The following is an 18610-nucleotide window of genomic DNA, read 5'->3' as shown; positions in this document are numbered from 1 at the left end:
ACTTTTATCCAGGGTCATAAGATTTATACCTATGTTTTCTTCTAAGAATGTTATTTTGGCTTCTACATATAGGCCTTTGATTCTTTTCGAGTTAATTTTTATATATCATATAAAGTAGAGGTCTAACTTCTTTTGCATGTAGATATCCAGTTGTTTCAGCACCATTTGTTGGAACGATTATTCTTTACCCATTGATTTGTCTTGGTACCCTTGTTAAAATAAATCTTTTAAGTATAGAATCTATAGTAATATTACTAATTTCTTATCTAAAAATTGGTGATGTGTATTTATTTTTACCTAGTCAGTCTGGCTAGAGATTTATTAGATTTGTTGATTTTTCTTAAAGAACCAGCTTTTGGTGGGGGGGATGGGGTTCCTGACTGGCTCAGTTGGTAGAGCATGTGACTCTTGATTTCAGGGTTGTGAGTTCAAGCTCCATGTTGAGTGTAGAGCCTACTTTAAAAAACAAAACAAAATTAAAAAAAAACTCCGTTTCTTGAAAAAGAAAAAACAAAGGACCACCTTTTGATGTATAAATTTTTCTGCTTTTTTATGTTGGTTATTATTTATTTATTTATTTATTTTGCCTTTTCTTTATTATTTCTTGTTTTTATATGGTTGTATTTTCTTTTTCCAGTTTCTTAAGGCAGAGGCTTGATGTCATTGAGTTGAGACCTTTTGTCTTTACTAATGTATGCTTACTGCTGTAAATTGTCCTGTAAGTACTGCTTTTGCTGTATCTAACAGATTCTATTTTTTTATTTTATTTTTTTAATGTTTGTTTATTTTTAAAGGAGAGAGACAGCAAGCATGAGTAGGGAAAGAGCAGAGAGAGCAGGAGATACAGAATCCAAAGCAGGCTCCAGGCTCTGAGCTGTCATCACAGAGCCTGACGCAGGCTTGAACTCACAAACTGTGAGATCATGACCTGAGCCGAAGTCGGATGCTCAACCAACTGAGCCACCCAGGCGTCCCCTCACAGATTTTAATCTGTAGTTTTCATTTTCAGTTCTATAATTCTCTAATTACTCTTTTGACTTTTTTTTTCTTTGACTTTTATGGGTTATTTGAGATATTTGGGGAGTTTTGAGATATATTTTTATTACTCATTTCTAATTTAATTCCTTTGTAATCAAATTATGTGTTTTGAATCGTATAAAATTTATTATTCTTTCCAAATAACTTTTTTCAAATAATTTAAACTACTTTTAAACTGTTTTTAGACTATTTACAATTGAAGGGTTACTATAAAGTGACTCTTGATATAGGTAAGTTTAAACCTGCTACTTCCTTCCTATTTGTTTTTTGTTTCTTCTACATGTTCTTTATTCCCTTTTTCCTTTTGTTCTGCCGTATTTTGGATTTTTAAAAAATTATTTTATTTCCTTTGTTGGCCTATTAACTATCACATGTGTTTAATTTTGTTTTTCTTTTATTTATTTTTTTCGAAATTTATTTATTTTGAGAGACCGAGAGTGCAGGCAGGGAAGGGGCAGAGAGAGGGAGAGGGAGAATTCCAAGTAGTCTCTGTGCTGTGGCACAGTGCCTGACACGGGGCTCTATCCAATGAACTGTGAAATCATGGCCTAAGCGAAAATCAAGAGTTGGACGCTTGACTGAGACACCCAGGTGCCCAGTTTGTTTTTTTTTTTTTTTAAATGGTTGCTTTAAGTTTTATAGTATACATCTTTAATTTATCACATGCATCTTGACATGTGGTATTATACCACTTCACATGTAGTATTAGAGTCTCTTGGGTCTTGTGCTACAGTTTACTTCCATTTATGTTATAAATCTCGCAATGTATTGGTATCATTTTTGGTTGAAACAGTCAATTTTCTTTTAAAGAGATTTAAAAACTAAGGGGAAAAATCTTTATATTTAGTCTCATTTACCATTTCTTGTGCTTTTCATTCCTTTGGATAGATCCAGACTGCCACCTATTACCTTTTTCCTTCTGTAACTTCCTTTAACATTTCCTATAGTGCATGTCTGTTGGTGATGGATTCTTTTTAACATGTACAATTTGAGATCATCTTTACTTCATCTTAGTTTTTGAAAGATATTTTCTCTGACAGTTGAATTCTTAGTTGGTAGTTTTTTTCAATACTTTAAAGATTAAATTTCACCTCTTTAACCTCTTTGATCTTTAGGTTTATAATTTCTGTGAGATTTGTAAAGTTTTGGGCCATTATTTTTTCAGATACTTTCCTACTTCTTTTGGGTGCTCCACTTATCCATATACTGAGATGCTTGATATCCTACAGCTTATTTATGCTTTTTTTTCAGTCTTGTGTTCCTGTTTTGTATAGTGTCTGTTGCTAGGTCTTCCTGTTCATTGATGTTTTCTTTGCAGTGTCTAATCTGCTGTTAATCCCAAACAGCATTTTTTATTACTAGAACAATCAAATTTTTATTTTTTTTATTTAAAAAAAAAGTGTATTTATTTATTTTGAGAGACAGAGTGTGTACACGTGTGCCAGCCAGGGAAGGGGAGAGAGAGAATCTCAAACAGGCTCCATGCTGTCAGCATGGAGTCTGACATGGGGCTTGATCTGACAAACCACAAGATCATGACCTGAGCAGAAAAGAGTCGGCTGTTCAACTGACCACTCAACCAACTGAGCTGCCCAGGCACCCCTTCATCTACTTTTTTGAATGTATGAACTACGTTTATGATAAGTGATTTAATGTTCTTGTCTGGTAAATCTATCATGTATGGATCATTTTCTGTTGATTGATTTTTGGCATTATGAGTGGTATTTTCCTTCTTTGCATGTCTTCTAATTTTTTTAATGTTTATTTTGAGAGAGAGAGAGGGTGCACATGAGTGTGAGCAGGAGAGGGGGAAGAGAGAATTCCAAGCAGGCTCCACATTGACAGTGCATAGCCTGACACAGGTCTCGAACTCATGAACTAACTGTGAGATGATGACCTGAGCTGAGATCAAGAGTCGGATTCTTAACCGAGTGAACTACCTACCTAGGCGCTACCCCCCCCCCCCTTTTTAAGATTTTATTTTTAAGTAATCTTTATACCCCAGATGGGGCTTGAACCCACAACCCCAAGATCAAGGTCCAGAAATTCCTTAGGTGTTTGAAAACCAATAAGCTAAAGCACTTCACAGACGTAATCTCTTCTGAACTTCACAGTAAGCCTGAGAAGTACACTACTCCTGTTTTATAGACGAGGAAATAAAGCAAAAAAGAGTGAAGTGGCTTACACATGGTCCGATAGTTGTTAGTTATATTTGATGATAAGGAATCATATTTCTGTCTCCTTCTATCAAACCTGATGCTTCTGTTACCTCTCTGTTGACTATGAAATAGGCTTATCTCTAAAGTCTGTTAAAGATACCCAAAAACACTGAATCTGTGGTTCCAAACAACTTAGGGATCCAGAAAAGTGTGCTTTTCTTTGTTTATACTTTGCACCAAATATTCGAATTAGCTCTCTATAGCAACTGACTGTGATAAGCTAAATTGTCTAGCAAAGGTGTTTCTGTCCCAGACCATTATCTTAATCCTTTGAATGTCCTTGTTTGTTTCTTTTAAAATCATTTAAAGACCTGGAATAGTGCACAATTTAATATTTTCATTTATAACAACTGAAGAATTTAATATTTTCATTTATAACAACTGTACTAATATGAGTCCATAGTATAGCTTGTTTTGAATTTTTTCCAAGTTTTATAAAACTAAAAAATATTTTCAGTGTCTTATAATTTAGGTTGCATTTAGCTCTCAGAGTTCACAGTTTTGTAGTAAGTTGTGTAGCTTAACTTTGTTTAATCAGAACTGGTAATATTTGCTAGTGAGATTTTCTGTAGTCTTTTGAAGTGATTTCATATGTGCCATGAATCTTAGATCCTGTAATCTATTTAACACAGTAGTACCAGTGTTAGACTACAAATACTAGGAAAAGTAATTCTTTTCAGTCAAGATTGGTTTTGGATTTGCTTTTGGAATTCTTGAATAGTCAATTGATTTTATTAGTATGTGAAAACAAGCAAAGCTCTGTAGCCAGGAATAAATAAGAAGGCCTTAGGAATAGGATTTAAATGGTTTGTTTTCCATTTTGGATGCTTTTAAAAGACAAAATAGCTAAGTTTTTCAAACTTCTGGAAGTTACTATAGTTAAATAATTCAAACAAAAAATTGTATCTTGTCACAAATCAAACTAGTTTATCTGCTCCATTGGAAATGCTATAGTGAATGAGAGAATGCAATGTAGGGAATATAAGAATTTTGGCTAATTTCATTTGCTTGTTATAAAAGACTTTATAGCAACTTTTAAATTTGGGAATACTTGGATCTGTGTTAATTTTTTTTTATGACATTGTTATCATTTGTAAACAAATGAATAAACTTGTTTTAAGTGCTTGATAGATATCAGTTTCTTAATCACTATTTACTCTTTGTTTTCATTGAAACATAATTGATATAACATATTAATTTCTACTCCATTGTAATGAAACTTTTTACTGATAAGATCTGGCAGGTTGACAGATCAATTTTATCCATAAAACAGGTATAAGGCTATCTGCATTTTGTGTATAGATTTAAAAAAAAATTTTTTTAATGTTTATTTTTGAGAGCTAGAGAGAGCACAAGTTGGGGAGGGGCAGAGAGAGAGGGAGACACAGAATCCGAAGCAGGCTCCAGGCTCTGAGCTGTCAGCACAGAGCCTGATGAGGGGCTGGAACTCACAGACGATGAGATGGTGACCTGAGTCAAAGTCGGACACTTCTAACCGACTGAGCCGCCCAGGTGCCTGTCTGTGTAGATTTTTGCTCTTTCTTTTTATTACATAAGAATTTGGAATGGCACACAATGGTAAATCATTTAAGAATGATATTCATAGGTTTATTTCTTTTTTTTTTTTTTTTTTTAACGTTTATTTATTTTTGGGACAGAGAGAGACAGAGCATGAACGGGGGAGGGGCAGAGAGAGAGGGAGACACAGAATCAGAAACAGGCTCCAGGCTCCGAGCCATCAGCCCAGAGCCTGACGTGGGGCTCGAACTCCCGGACCGCGAGATCGTGACCTGGCTGAAGTCGGACGCTTAACCGACTGCGCCACCCAGGCGCCCCTCATAGGTTTATTTCTATGATATATATGAATGAGTTTTTTGTAGCTCATGTTTTTCTTTTAATAAACTGGTTGAAATGATTTAAAGTTTTATATAATGCTTTTTGTCATGATTATAAACACATTGGTGTGTTTCTCAGAGTTGTAATCTATAACTAAGTCTTATGTTTTTAAGAAGCTTACTTTTAGGGAATGTTTGGATAGTTTCATCTTGATTTATTTCTTCACTTATTTTGTCACGTTTATTTTCTATTTACTTCCAAAATAATGTTCACAAACTATTCATAGAGCGATAATCTAAACAAGACAAAATCATTACTTTAGAGGATATGGAATGTTTTAAAGTCACATTTAAGAGAAAGTCATGATCTTTTTTACTGCATTCTTTAAAAATATTTTTTTTAATGTTTATGTATTTTTGAGAGAGAGTGTGCACATGAGCCAGTGGGGGCTGGGGGGCGGGGTGCAGAGAGAGAGGGAGACACAGACTCCAAAGCAGGCTCCAGGCTTCAAGCTGTCAGCACAGAGCCCGATGAAGGGCTCTAACCCACAAACCGTGAGATCATGACCTGAGCCAAGTCGAATGCTTAACCAACTGAGCCACCTAGGTGCCCCTATTCCCTAATACTATTATAAAACACATGAAAAATTCTTTTGTATTAATCCCTGAGCAAATTATAGGCTTCTGGGAAATGAGGTATGTCTTCATTAGTAGTCAGAAAAGGAATCTAAGGAGCTCTTAAATTTGTAAGAATTTTAATTTAGAATTAGATTTTGAAATGTTTTATGTGGGTACTCTGAGAAGCATTTGTATGATTGTTAGCAACTCATCTTAGTCTATTGAAGATAACACATGTTTTGTAGGCTAATATGAGGAATTATTTGTGAAATTGATAGAAAATGCAGTGTGTTGTCTAAGTGTTTGGAAATATCGTTTTTGTCCACAAATCTGTAAACAGTAACACATCCATAGTGACTATATTGTGGTTTCCCTTCACAGATACCAAGTTGTGCTAGTACATCCATATAAATAATTAATACCTGAAGTCTCAATGTAACATGGACATTAACAGTGATGACAAATAAATACAGACGCTTGGGAATCAAATACTAGGCGAAAAACACTTTTAAAAAGGTAAGAAAATAAGTAATCTTAATTAAGGCCAAGTGGGCTTTAGTTAGTAGAAGCCATTGACCAAAATTTCTTTTTCAGTGTATCAGGCTTTTCAGAAACACATCTGGGTAATCCTGTGTATCTTAATACTGGTAGAACTCAGCTGTAAGTATCAGTTCTTGTGTGAAATGACAGTTGCAGATATCCTTGCCTGGTAAATATCATAACAAAAGAGGTTCCTATAGTGCACACCCAGTCCACAATGGGTAGTAAGGTGGCTGACTAGAACTTTGAATAGAGTGCTAGAATGGGAGTGTCCATGTATACTCAGACACATCTTAAATTGTGCATCCTGCCTCTGATGATTGCCATCCCCACCACATACTTATAGAATGTAATGTTTTGCTATGTTTGTGAAAGGCGTTCAGGTTTGGATATAAAGGAGTTGGCAGTTGGAGTCTTTGTTGTAAGAAGAGTGAATTTTCAAGTCAAGGGTTACTTTTTGTAGGATTGTGTTTGTGCTGTGCACCCTCCTGTTAATTTAGCATATTTCTTAATGCAGTATTAAATGATTTTGTTTAGACATTTTTCCTACCTTGTGTTTTTCAAGAATTTACAGGGCACATTTGGGAGAGGTTGCATCTGTAGATATTAGATGTTAGTACTGATCTCCTAGCTGATTAAAACTGTAATCTTTTTATATTTAGTAGGCAGTAACTCTAGATTACAAGGTTTGTTAACTGTATCGGTTTTAAAATTGTAATCCTTCACTGAAAATAGTGTCACTTTTAGAATATTTACTTTCGTGTTTATAATAAAGGGACAATCTGTCATAAACATTGCTAGTCTTTTTTCTTGTGTTCTAAATGGGCACTCATAATAATATTTAGCAAGATTCTCTGAAAAGGATATCATAATACATTATTATAAAGTAAAATTCTTAATTAACCAGCCTGTCCAAGAAATGGAGTGTAATTAGATTAATTAAAATATCTGGCCAACTGGGTACTTACTAAAAGAAAATCCTTACTGTTTTTGTCCTAACTGAAAATCCATAAGCCAAAAATAATAAAAGTTTCTCTTTGTAATAGAGTCTTACAGCACTTAAGTAATCATCAAGGTTACCATATATGGATATTTGAAGACTTAGTTGATTCTTTGGTGTGCATAACTTACATTATTTTTGTTGTTCAGTCCCTAGTTTTTCATATTTGAAGGCCAAAGCTTGGGAAGGCCTCTAGAATAAGAGTAATAGATTATATATTCTTATTTATATCTTGTTAAAGGCAGTCTTTGGGTCACCTCAAAAAAATATTGCTGTAGACTCTAGGAAAGAATGGAGTCACATTTTGATGCAAATTAATAATGAGTTGTTATAAGGATTTGGTATATTTCAAGCTCTTTTTGATTTGTTTTTGTTGGTTTTTAAAAATTCTGTTGCGGTTCCTTAGTATCTCTGAGACTATGGAGTTACTAAGAATCAAAGATGTTATTTTGAATAGATACTCTGTTACCTACTATTTCCTCTTATTATAGGTGGGGTAAATCTGTTAGCATAAGTTAATTTGTTTCTTTAATTTTTTTTTATTATTTTATTTTAACGAAAGGAATTTAGGAGGTTCTAGTATTCTCCATGGCTGAAGCTGAGAGTCTGAAACCCTGATGCTTAAGCTCTATTCTAGATCATAGCTCCAACTCCTTCAGGATATAAGAAAAAGATAATATTTCCACAATGATAGATCTTTGGTTGTTCAGGTAAGTTATTTAGTTTTGCAGTAGTGAAGACAACTATAGTTTTGTTTTGTTTTGTTTTTCTTTTTGGTGGGGATGGTTACTTGTTATATTTCTGTACGTCTGCATGGCAAATTGTATAGTCTGGCTGGCAGTTCATAGGAGTGTGGAGCTATAGGCAATGGGTTAGGGATGAAATATTTTACCACTCTTCCCGTTAGGGGTATAAACAAAGTGCCTAAGTATGTTGGAATTCTGGAGTATTATACCTATCTTTGACTCCTAGGTATTTTTGATTCAAGGGGCTTTATGAAATTGCTTGATTTCTGTTTCTTACCGGTTTTCTTTTTAAGTATGTATTCATTCAGCTTTCTATCTATGTATCTATCTGTCATCTATATCCATCTCTCTTAATGGGGAAGAAAGAAGAGATCCCTTTATGCGAGGTAGTATATAATAGAATCCATAGTTTCAAAAAGGCAAATATTAAGAACTTTAAGTTGAAATCCACAGGTGGGTCCCCAGGTTTCACTCTCCTACTTTTAACTTTATAGTGATAATTGCTCAACTGAAGAAATTTGTCGTAGAAGAATTGTATGACAAGGGTAGTCTGAACCATTACTAAACAATTTGTGTTTATGTTTTAGACAGAAGAATCCTGTGGTAACACTGATCAGTTGTTCTTGTTTTTGCCTTTCACTTCGGTTTGATATCATGACCAGTTTGCTACAAATTGTTCAATTAGTAAAACTTAATATTGTGATAGTAAATATCAGCTAGAACATTGGTGTTAATGGAGGATTGCCAGTCCCTCAATTCCCAAAATGCACCATAGCATACTATTTTGGTAATTATAGTGGAGCAAAAGGTTATATGCATTATTTTTGAATACCTTTTTGAGATTTCTTATAAGTGGGTGATAGGGTAGTATTCCATTAGGTGGACCATTTTAATTTAATGTTTATTATTCCTTTTAGTTCATATTGATGCAGTTTGCAGATGTGATCACAGGGGCTGGACATTTATGATTTGAAACACTGCTGATACTGTTTCAGGATCCTACAGTTAGATTTGAGGTAAAAGTAGATTCAAATTTCGGGGAAGATAGTTCAGCAGCAAATAAATGGGTGAGATGTTAGACGTATAGGTAGGATTTGGGGTTTAATATGAGTAGACAGGCTGAAATTTGGTTGACTGTCCTTGATGTGCTCTCCAATAGGATAAGAGCTTTGAGGGTGGGAGACAGAGGAAAAGAGTCTGTTTAATTCTGGTGATTGATCATATTCTCTTCCCTCTATTCTAGAAAGTGCCATATTCATTAGTTGGTAGATAAAATATAGGAACTACATTCTAGCTGCTAGATTCAGTTTTGCCATAGGAATATGTTAACTAACAATTTCCCTTAATTCTGAAACAAGAGTGATTGAATTGGGTGCTGGCTAAGATTTTCACCATGTGCCTCCTATTTAGTTAACTAGCAAGGTTATTTTCTGAGATTCTTAGCTTATAAACAAGTCCCTTTCTGTTCCCTTAGTAATTTAATATTTGGCAGGAATATAATTTTGTGCTCCAAACCTGTTCACTGAATTTCTTCAGTAACTCTATATTATATAGCTAAAATGAGGAAAATAACTACTTAAGTCTATAGTACTTTGCTAAACATGGGAAACAATGTTAAGACTTGGTTGAGATGGTCAGGACATTTTTAGTCCCTTTTTGGTAATTGAAATTTGCACTCAACTTACTAGATAACTATAGAAAGTATGTGCCTTTGTATAAGCCTATCCAGAATAGAAAAGATGAAGAAAAAAGTTAGAAGAAAAATTATCAGAGGGAAGAATACTCAGATTTCATTTAATCTTCAGAATGTTTACCAATTTATTACCTTAAGTGCATACAATATGTTAATTTCAGGCAAGCAATTGAGTCCTACTTTGTACTTCTTTAACCAAAGTGGTCATGGGTTGCTTGCTTGCTTTATTATTTCTAGAATCAAATAAGGACTTTTAAAAGATATATTATAAATAGGTCTAATTTAGTTTGAACCTGATGACTATATGATTTTAGTAGAATACTGTCTGGATGCAGTGGTCTAAGGCAGTGCTTCTCAAATACTAGCAGGCATATAAATCACCTGGGAATCTGATTAATTGATACATCTGGGACAGGGTTTGATATTCTGCATTTCCAGCAAGCTTCCAAGAGGTGCCCATGATGCTGGTTCTTAGACCACACTTTGAGTTGTGAGATTTTGAGGTACCAAAAGCATCCTTGTTATAAAACAGGTTTGCTTTAAATATGGCTCAATAGCACAGGATTTGAGAACTATAAATAAAATGGACTTTATTGTAGTTGTTGAATGGAATAAGAATGCTTTTTAGGGATCAGAAGAAACAAAGAGGTTTAATCTTTCATATTTATTAGTGTTTTGATCACTGAAATGGTGAAGAAATAAAATAGGCCCTCATTATAGGTGGTGTTTTATAATTATATATATTATGTATACATACATAATACTAATAATATGAAATATTATACATATGTTCTTTACAAGTAACTCTGAGTAATAATAATAGGTTTATTTTACTAATAATGACAGGGCAGCAATTTTGCTTTCATTTGGATTGCTATGGAAAGAAAAGGGCTTAGGAGTGCCTATTATGGGTATCATTTGAGGTTTATATGTCTTTAATTGGCATCACCTTTTAAAAAGTAAAGGTTAACAGATTCTTTTTTTATATAAAATATTACTATTGCCAATATTACTTTTGAATCATAAATTATGAGTAATCAAATTTGCGTTAAAGATGTTTGCATTATATTTTGTAAAGTTTAAAAAATTAATTTATGTTTCTTTTGCGTATTTACATAGGTAATTAATATTTAAAAATTAGTAACCTTCAAATTTCAGAGCTCCAGATTTGGGTATATAAACAAATAAATTGATTTTAATATTTTTTTTTAGTTTGTGCTGTTTTGGAGCATCATTTGAAGTTTAACTTATGTTTTTTGTAATTAAAAGTGGATATTTATGGTACATTCAATATTTATTACCTGTGATTTAAAATAGACTGTAATCTTCATGACAAGATTTAAGCAAAAGAGAATTACATATCACATCCCTCTAATGAATCCCAAAATAGGAGAAGTTTACTATGTGAAATGTATTTCTAAGTTCTGATTGGTGTCCTTTACTTATTCATGCAATGGCTGTATAACTCTATAGAACAAATTATCATATTCTAATCCCAGAGCTGGTTTTGTGAGTCTTGAAAGATTTTTAAAAACTGTTAATTAAAAATTTAAAAGTATACCTTACTGTGAAACAAAACTAAACTCAATCAGCTTACATATTTTTGGGAAACTTAATACATTTGTCAGCAGTCAGGAACAGGAAGACATTTCCCTTTAATATTTCTTTTTTTGGTATGTGGTAGCATGTTGCTATGGCTTCTGTAGTTCTTCATAACTGTTCTGCTGTTAGACATTTCTGGTTGAGGCAAAAGAGAAATTGTATTTGATTTGCAGGGGGAGAGGTAGAACGGCATTGGGAGGGTTTGTAGGAGGAACTATGGGAAGCGTGGAAGGGAGGGGGAAGGGTACTATGCAACTATGTACTACAGCTGTTACTGGCTTCTTTCTGTATCCATCCTACCCCCCCATTTGGAAGTTAAGCAGTGAAGTGGCAAATTATCTTGTGAAAGCTAAACAGAAGAGGAGCAGAAGAATGGATACTTGAAATGTTAATAGCTCCTTTATTCTGCTTTATGGGAGAACCTTTGGAAAATAATAACCACTTAAGAGTTTATCCAGGTAGATCAATCAGGGCAGTTTTCAATTTCCCTTGCATTTCTATCTTAGACACACCCAACATCCACATCAGAAAACCAGCTCATTCCCAATATGCGTTAAAACTGTGGCATATATGTATATACAGGAGTTTAAAGAAGGAGAGAATGTGTTGTCCTTGTTTCTTAGATGCAATATTTGCTTTGGGGGGGCTTCTCCTTTTTCTTCTATTCTCTTCAGAATACTTCCTTTCACTTGCTAATTTATGGCTGTACTTCTAGAGACTAGGGAGGTTTGGCTTTCCTCTGTTTTGCTTTTAGCTTATTGCAAGCTAGGATTGTGATATCTGTTCATCTGCTTGGTTACAACCGAAAGTTTTTGGATGTCACATAGTTTGTTATCAGAGGATTTGACCTAAAACTCATTTTAATAAGAGTGAATTAAGAAGAGCTGAGCCTACCACTTTACCTCCCAGGAATGTTTTGAGAAAACATAAGAAATGATTGGGATAGTTTTTGTGATTGTTGCTATATAAATTCATAGGTATTATTTTAATAACCAAGATGAAATCCTGTCTTTGAGGTAACTCTTCTCTGGGCCCTTTGTGCCTTTGTATCTGAAAAGCAGATAAACAGCAAGGCAGGTTAAAGGCATGGTCTCTAGAGCCCTGCTCTGCCACTTCTGTGTATGGTTTTGGACACATTACGTAAACTATACACATAACTCATCCTCTTCCTCATTTGTAAAGTAGGGATGGTAATAGCATCTACCTTAGTTGTTGTGAGACTTAAATGAGTTAATGTATGTAAAGCATATTGAATGATTCCTGGAACATATTAAGCACCATATAATTGTTAGCTGTTATTATTAATATCATTTTTGGAAATGTTAATAAAAGAAATTATATCATGTAATTTATTAATATTGGCTATACTTGGATTTAAAAGTTAATAGCTTTATGCTTTTGTTTTAGGTATATTAACTATTACCTTTTTCTCATTATTTTGTTTACATTTTTGAAGGTTTCCCAATGAGTGGATCATGATGACCGTATTGTAGGGACTTGCCATAGTATGGCTGCTTCCCGATCTACTCGTGTTACAAGATCAACAGTGGGGTTAAACGGCTTGGATGAATCTTTTTGTGGTAGAACTTTAAGGAATCGTAGCATTGCTCACCCTGAAGAAATCTCTTCTCATTCTCAAGTACGATCAAGATCACCAAAGAAGAGACCAGAGCCTGTGCAAATTCAGAAAGGAAATAATAATGGAAGAACTACTGATTTAAAACAGCAAAGTACTCGAGAATCATGGGTAAGCCCTAGGAAAAGAGGACTTTCTTCTTCAGAAAAAGATAACATAGAAAGGCAGGCTGTAGAAAATTGTGAGAGAAGGCAAACAGAACCTGTTTCACCAGTTTTAAAAAGAATTAAGCGTTGTCTTAGATCTGAAGCACCAAACAGTTCAGAAGAAGATTCACCTATAAAATCAGACAAGGAGTCGGTAGAAGAGAGGAGTACAGTAGTGGACAATGATGCAGATTTTCAAGGGACTAAACGAGCTTGTCGATGTCTTATACTGGATGATTGTGAGAAAAGGGAAATTAAAAAGGTGAATGTCAGTGAGGAAGGGCCACTTAATTCTACAGTAGTTGAAGAAATCGCAGGCTATTTGGCTGTCAATGGTGTTGATGACAGTGATTCAGCTGTTATAAACTATGACGACTGTCAGCCTGATGGGAACACTAAACAAAATAGCACTGGTTCGTATGTGTTACAGGAAAAGTCAGTAGCTGAAAATGGGGATTCGGATACCCACACTTCAATGTTCCTTGATAGTAGGAAGGACGACAGTTATATAGACCATAACGTGCCTTGCACAAATTCAGAAGTGCAGGTCAAGTTGGAGGACCACAAAATAGTAACTGCCTGCCTGCCTGTGGAACATGTTAATCAGCTGACTACTGAGCCAGCTACAGGTCCCTTTTCTGAAATTCAATCATCCTTAAGGGATTCTGAGGAGGAAGTAGATGTGGTGGGAGATAGCAGTGCCTCAAAAGAGCAGTGTAATGAAAACACCAATAACGCCCTGGACACGAGTCTTGAGAGTATGCCAGTCTCTGGAGAACCAGAATCATCTTCTGTTCTAGACTGTGTTTCAGCTCAAATGATGTCTTTATCAGAACCTCAAGAACATCGATATACTCTGAGAACTTCACCACGAAGGGCAGCCCCTACCAGAGGTAGTCCCACTAAAAACAATTCTCCTTGCAGAGAAAATGGACAATTTGAGGAGAATAATCTTAGTCCCAATGAAACAAATGCAACTGTTAGTGATAATAGAAGTGAATCTCCCACAAATCCTGATGAAATTTCTCAGAATGAAAAAGGAATATTTTGTGACTCTGGAAATTATGGGAGTGAAGGACTAAGTAAGCCACCCTCAGAGGCAAGACTTAATATTGGACATTTGCCATCTGCCAAAGAGAGTGCCAATCCACACAATACAGAAGAAGAAGATGATGATCCTGATGTTTATTACTTTGAATCAGATCATGTGGCACTGAAACACAACAAAGAGTATGTGTAAATATGGTAACCATGAATTCTGCTTTGTTTATTATTCCCCACGCTTTCAGTATCTATTCTTAAATGTCTATTCATAGCATTTTTATTATAGCTGAAATTAATGCTTTGGCTGAAATTTTAGGTTTAACGTAATGATTATCTCAACTCTTAAAAAAGCTCCAAAAAAAGAAAGACTTTAAAACTCAACTTACTACTCTTCTCAATGACAATATGGTTTTCTAGTTTTGATAGTTCATACATCTTAATTAGAAAAGACATGTGGAAGCCATGGTTGATGGTGTTTTTGTTTATTAATAAGTTTTATACCATTTCAGTTAATTTGTAAAATGGAAACATCTTTAGTTATCACAGTACACTTTGATTTATAGTTGCAGAACTTTATGAAGTGTCTAGGCTTTCTAGGCAGTGTAGAAGAATTAACGAGTGCTTAGACATCATGTAGATTAAGAGAAATCTGGCAGGCTATAAATCCACTTTTATCTTAGTTCCTTATATCTACTTTCCAATTAAAACTTTTGACTAAAAAATGTACTTTATGCATTACCTTTGACTTGTGATTTGTAGAGTAGATATTACTGTTAATACCATGACAGCTAATTGTATATTGTAATTAGCATATTAGCAAGAGTTAGTCTGTTGCATAGTTTACATAAAACATTTGAGACAAATTTTTCCTGACTCTGAATTATAAGGGGATACTATCTTAAAATACTGTCAGTTCTTAGTCTTTGTTTTGAAGGCAGAGTATTCTGGGTAATAACACAAATAAATTGGAGCTAACTCCGAGTAATCGTGCAAGGAACTGTTGATGAACAGCGAACAGTGCTTACTGTAAACACCATGATCAACAACAGAAAAATCACCTTTTGCCCCTACAAAATATGCTTTTGAATTGCTATCACATTATATAGGCTATGTAAAAATGTTAATTTGAGGAAAGTTTGTAATGCTTTTGTTGTGACAATTGCCAGATTCTGGTATGTATCAGATCAGAGTATCAAATCCTGGTTGTGGAACATAATAATTTTTTGCCATACATTATAGATAAGTTGCATTTGTGTATGATAATTTGGTGGCCTTTTAGCATAGATTTCTTTTCTGAAAAAAATTTTTTATAAATAGTATTTTAATATTGATTTAATAGAGAGGTCATTTTATGTGAGTATTCATTTATTTTTATAGAACTGTTAGCATTTTTATGTATTTGAAATATTTGAAGTCCAATCTGAGATAGAAAAACAACAAAGTGAGGTTTTTTCAATTTCAGATAAATTGAGTTCTTACCATTGGTATTATTCATCAGTTTTTAAAAACAGAATTGGGGGCGCCTGGGTGGCGCAGTCGGTTGAGCGTCCGACTTCAGCCAGGTCACGATCTCGCGGCCCGTGAGTTCGAGCCCCACGTCAGGCTCTGGGCTGATGGCTCAGAGCCTGGAGCCTGTTTCCGATTCTGTGTCTCCCTCTCTCTCTGCCCCTCCCCCGTTCATGCTCTGTCTCTCTCTGTCCCAAAATAAATAAACGTTGAAAAAAAAAAATTTAAAAACAGAATTGTTTATCTGGAGGCACAAGGAGGAAGAGCATATGTCTTGGGGAAAGACCAAAAACTCAAGAAGTGTGCATTTTTACAAAATATACTCATTAATTTTTTGTTTTTTATTGTTTCTTTGGCAAAGAAATGCTCTTTCTAAGGCTTAGCTGGTTTTGTTTTTTTTTAGTGTTTTATTTACTTTTGAGAGAGCACGAGTGGGGGAGGTGCAGAGAGAGAGGGGGACAGGATCTGAAGTGAGCTCCGAGCTGACAGCAGCAAGCCCAAGGGGGCCTCGAACTCACTAACTGTGAGATCATTGACTTGAGCTGAAGTCAGCCACTCAACCGACTGAGCCACCCACGTGCCCCAAGACTTAGCTAGAATATTGATGGGAAGTATTTTCTCACAACTCATTATGTTCCTTTTTTTTGTTAGAGCTCTCCTGATAGTAATTCTGAAGGATGATGTTTATAAAACAGTTGTGTAAAGATAGTGGTCATAATATTTAAAAAGTGATGTTCCGTATTCCTAACCCTTTGAGAATGAGACCAATACAGTTTCATGGGTTTCTCAGGATGTACAAAGTCCTTTGGAATTTGGATGGTAGATGCTTTATTAGGACAGTATTTTTAAATTAATGCCTCATTGGGTGACCTTTGGCAAAAGAAATCATTCTTTTTTGGTTTGTTGCCTTTCTCCAGTCTTTTGAAGATAGCACCTTTTGACAATTCACTTTCAATGTTTTTTCCCTCTGGAGGAAGCATGTTGGTAGAAGTGAGATGGAGAGTGAGAGCATCTTGATTAGCATCTTGGTTAGAGATAATTTAAAATTTTTTTTTTCAACGTTTTTTAATTTATTTTTGGGACAGAGAGAGACAGAGCATGAACGGGGGAGGGGCAGAGAGAGAGGGAGACACAGAATCGGAAACAGGCTCCAGGCTCTGAGCCATCAGCCCAGAGCCTGACGCGGGGCTCGAACTCCCGGACCGCGAGATCGTGACCTGGCTGAAGTTGGACGCTTAACCGACTGCGCCACCCAGGCGCCCCTTTTTTTAAAAATTTTTTTTTTCAACGTTTTTTAATTTAGATTAGAGATAATTTAAAGAAAATTGAGAGAGGGTGTTTGATCATGTTAGATGCAATCTCTTTCAGTAAAATCCTTCTTCAAATGCTTTTTGTCTAGAGCCAAGAGCCTTTTGTCTTGGCCTTTTTTTTTTTTTTTTTGTACCCAAATTATCATTGTAAAGGATAGCATCGTGATACCCATCTAGTGCTTTGAAGTCTCAAGCTAATTTCTTGCATTTGAAAATGCATTTGGGGTTAAAAAAAAAAAAGATAAATGGGGTAGGTGGAATATTCTGCTGCATACACAGGTGTACACATTATACTGTATCAAATACTTTGTGTTTCTTTCTCATGCTCTTCATGCTAGTAAATTTCTCTATAGACAGTTTCCTTTTGAAACTGGGAATTGGGCATTGCTCAGATTACACACGACTGTCTTTACCAGTAGGGAATGAGTACTTCCTGATGGCCAGATTAAAAAATATGTTATTGATAGAAAACACTCAGTATGGCCTAGTTCTTTGTCTGGAGCCAGGAGGACATAGCTCTTTATTCGAGTTACAACTCTTCTCTAAGTTAACATTGATTATTTAATCAGTAACCTTCTATCCTACCATTTAGCCTATAATTTATCTGTCTTGTTTGCAAGGATATCACATATAAGGTCATCTAATGAAATGCTTTGTAAATGTTTGAAAAGATATTGTGTATAGAATGCTAGCCTTAGGGGTGCCTGAGTCCTTCAGTTGTTTGAGTGCCAGACTTTGGCTCAGGTCATGATGTCACGGCTCCTGAGTTTGAGCCCTGCATTGGGCTCTGTGCTGACAGCTTGGAGCTTGGAACCTACTTGGGATTCTATTTTCCTCTCTCTCTGCCCCTCCCCCACTCATGCTTTGTCTCTGTCTCAAAAACAAACATTAAAAAAAAAAAAAAAGAATCCTAGTCTTAGACCTGATTCATGGCAATTAGGCCATAGGCCAGAGAAATGAATTTGTGGACATTTTGGATACTTACCCTGTTTCCTTTTTAGATGCCATCCCTCTTCTTTAGCATATAAACCCACAGTTTGCTTTTATATATTTATTTTTCCAAATGGAAAACTATGAGCAAGGGGGACTGTATATTATCTTTGTTTCTGGCAAGATTCCAGCTGTGGATTATTTTACTAGATGTGCTTTCTCAAAGAGTAGTGGGTGGGGAATCAAAAAAATATTATTTTACCTCAAAATTCTCTGATCTTCAAGATTGAAGGATTCTGTTAAAGTGGTAGGTAATACCTGGTGACTACCTTTTTGGCCTAATAGCCAGACTGACTGAGATCATGTACTTAACTATGATTTGCCTTTTCTTTTTGAGAATTGACCTTTTGTGGATTTTGAATCAGAAGCGTTGAATCAGGTGTCTTAGATTTGAAGTTCTTGCTCTAGGGAGAGCAGGTATAGAGAAGGTCCTGGGTTTTAATGTTCAGAGCTTTTTTCCCAGTTCACAAGGCAACCACTAGAAAATAAATTTTTGAATGGAAATGTGATTTGGTCAGTTGTCTCTGAATTTGTCTCTGTATTCTCCTTGTACAAGAACACTTAAATTTATATTCGAATGGCCTTGGATAGCTTCATTTAAAGATCTTACAACTTTTCATGAACAGGCAGAGGATAAAAAGTCAGATTAAGAGTTTCTGGATTCTTGAGGTTTTCTAAAGGGTTAAC

General features: G+C 35.1%; 1 protein-coding gene across 6 annotated transcripts in view; it reads left to right on the top strand.

Annotated features, from left to right (window-relative positions):
- Positions 1-18610, top strand: part of ZZZ3 (zinc finger ZZ-type containing 3) — a 78887-nt gene that overhangs the window by 5527 nt on the left and 54750 nt on the right. For 3 of the 6 annotated variants that reach the window (XM_030324266.1, XM_030324265.1, XM_030324261.1), the window contains exons 2-4: positions 6092-6226; positions 7813-7960; positions 12748-14303. In XM_030324266.1, the coding sequence (XP_030180126.1) occupies positions 12799-14303 (1505 nt within the window). In that variant the 5' untranslated portion in view covers positions 6092-6226; positions 7813-7960; positions 12748-12798. Of the gene's footprint in view, positions 1-6091; positions 6227-7812; positions 7961-8913; positions 9013-12747; positions 14304-18610 lie in introns of all 6 variants that reach the window. The other 3 variants (XM_030324262.1, XM_030324263.1, XM_030324264.1) reach the window with 3 other exon arrangements.

The sequence above is a fragment of the Lynx canadensis genome, chromosome C1 (assembly GCF_007474595.2).
Source record: "Lynx canadensis isolate LIC74 chromosome C1, mLynCan4.pri.v2, whole genome shotgun sequence".
In the NCBI taxonomy this organism is placed as follows: domain Eukaryota; kingdom Metazoa; phylum Chordata; class Mammalia; order Carnivora; family Felidae; genus Lynx; species Lynx canadensis.
Note: the sequence above shows the minus strand (reverse complement) of the source record. Positions and strands in the feature narration are given on the sequence as shown.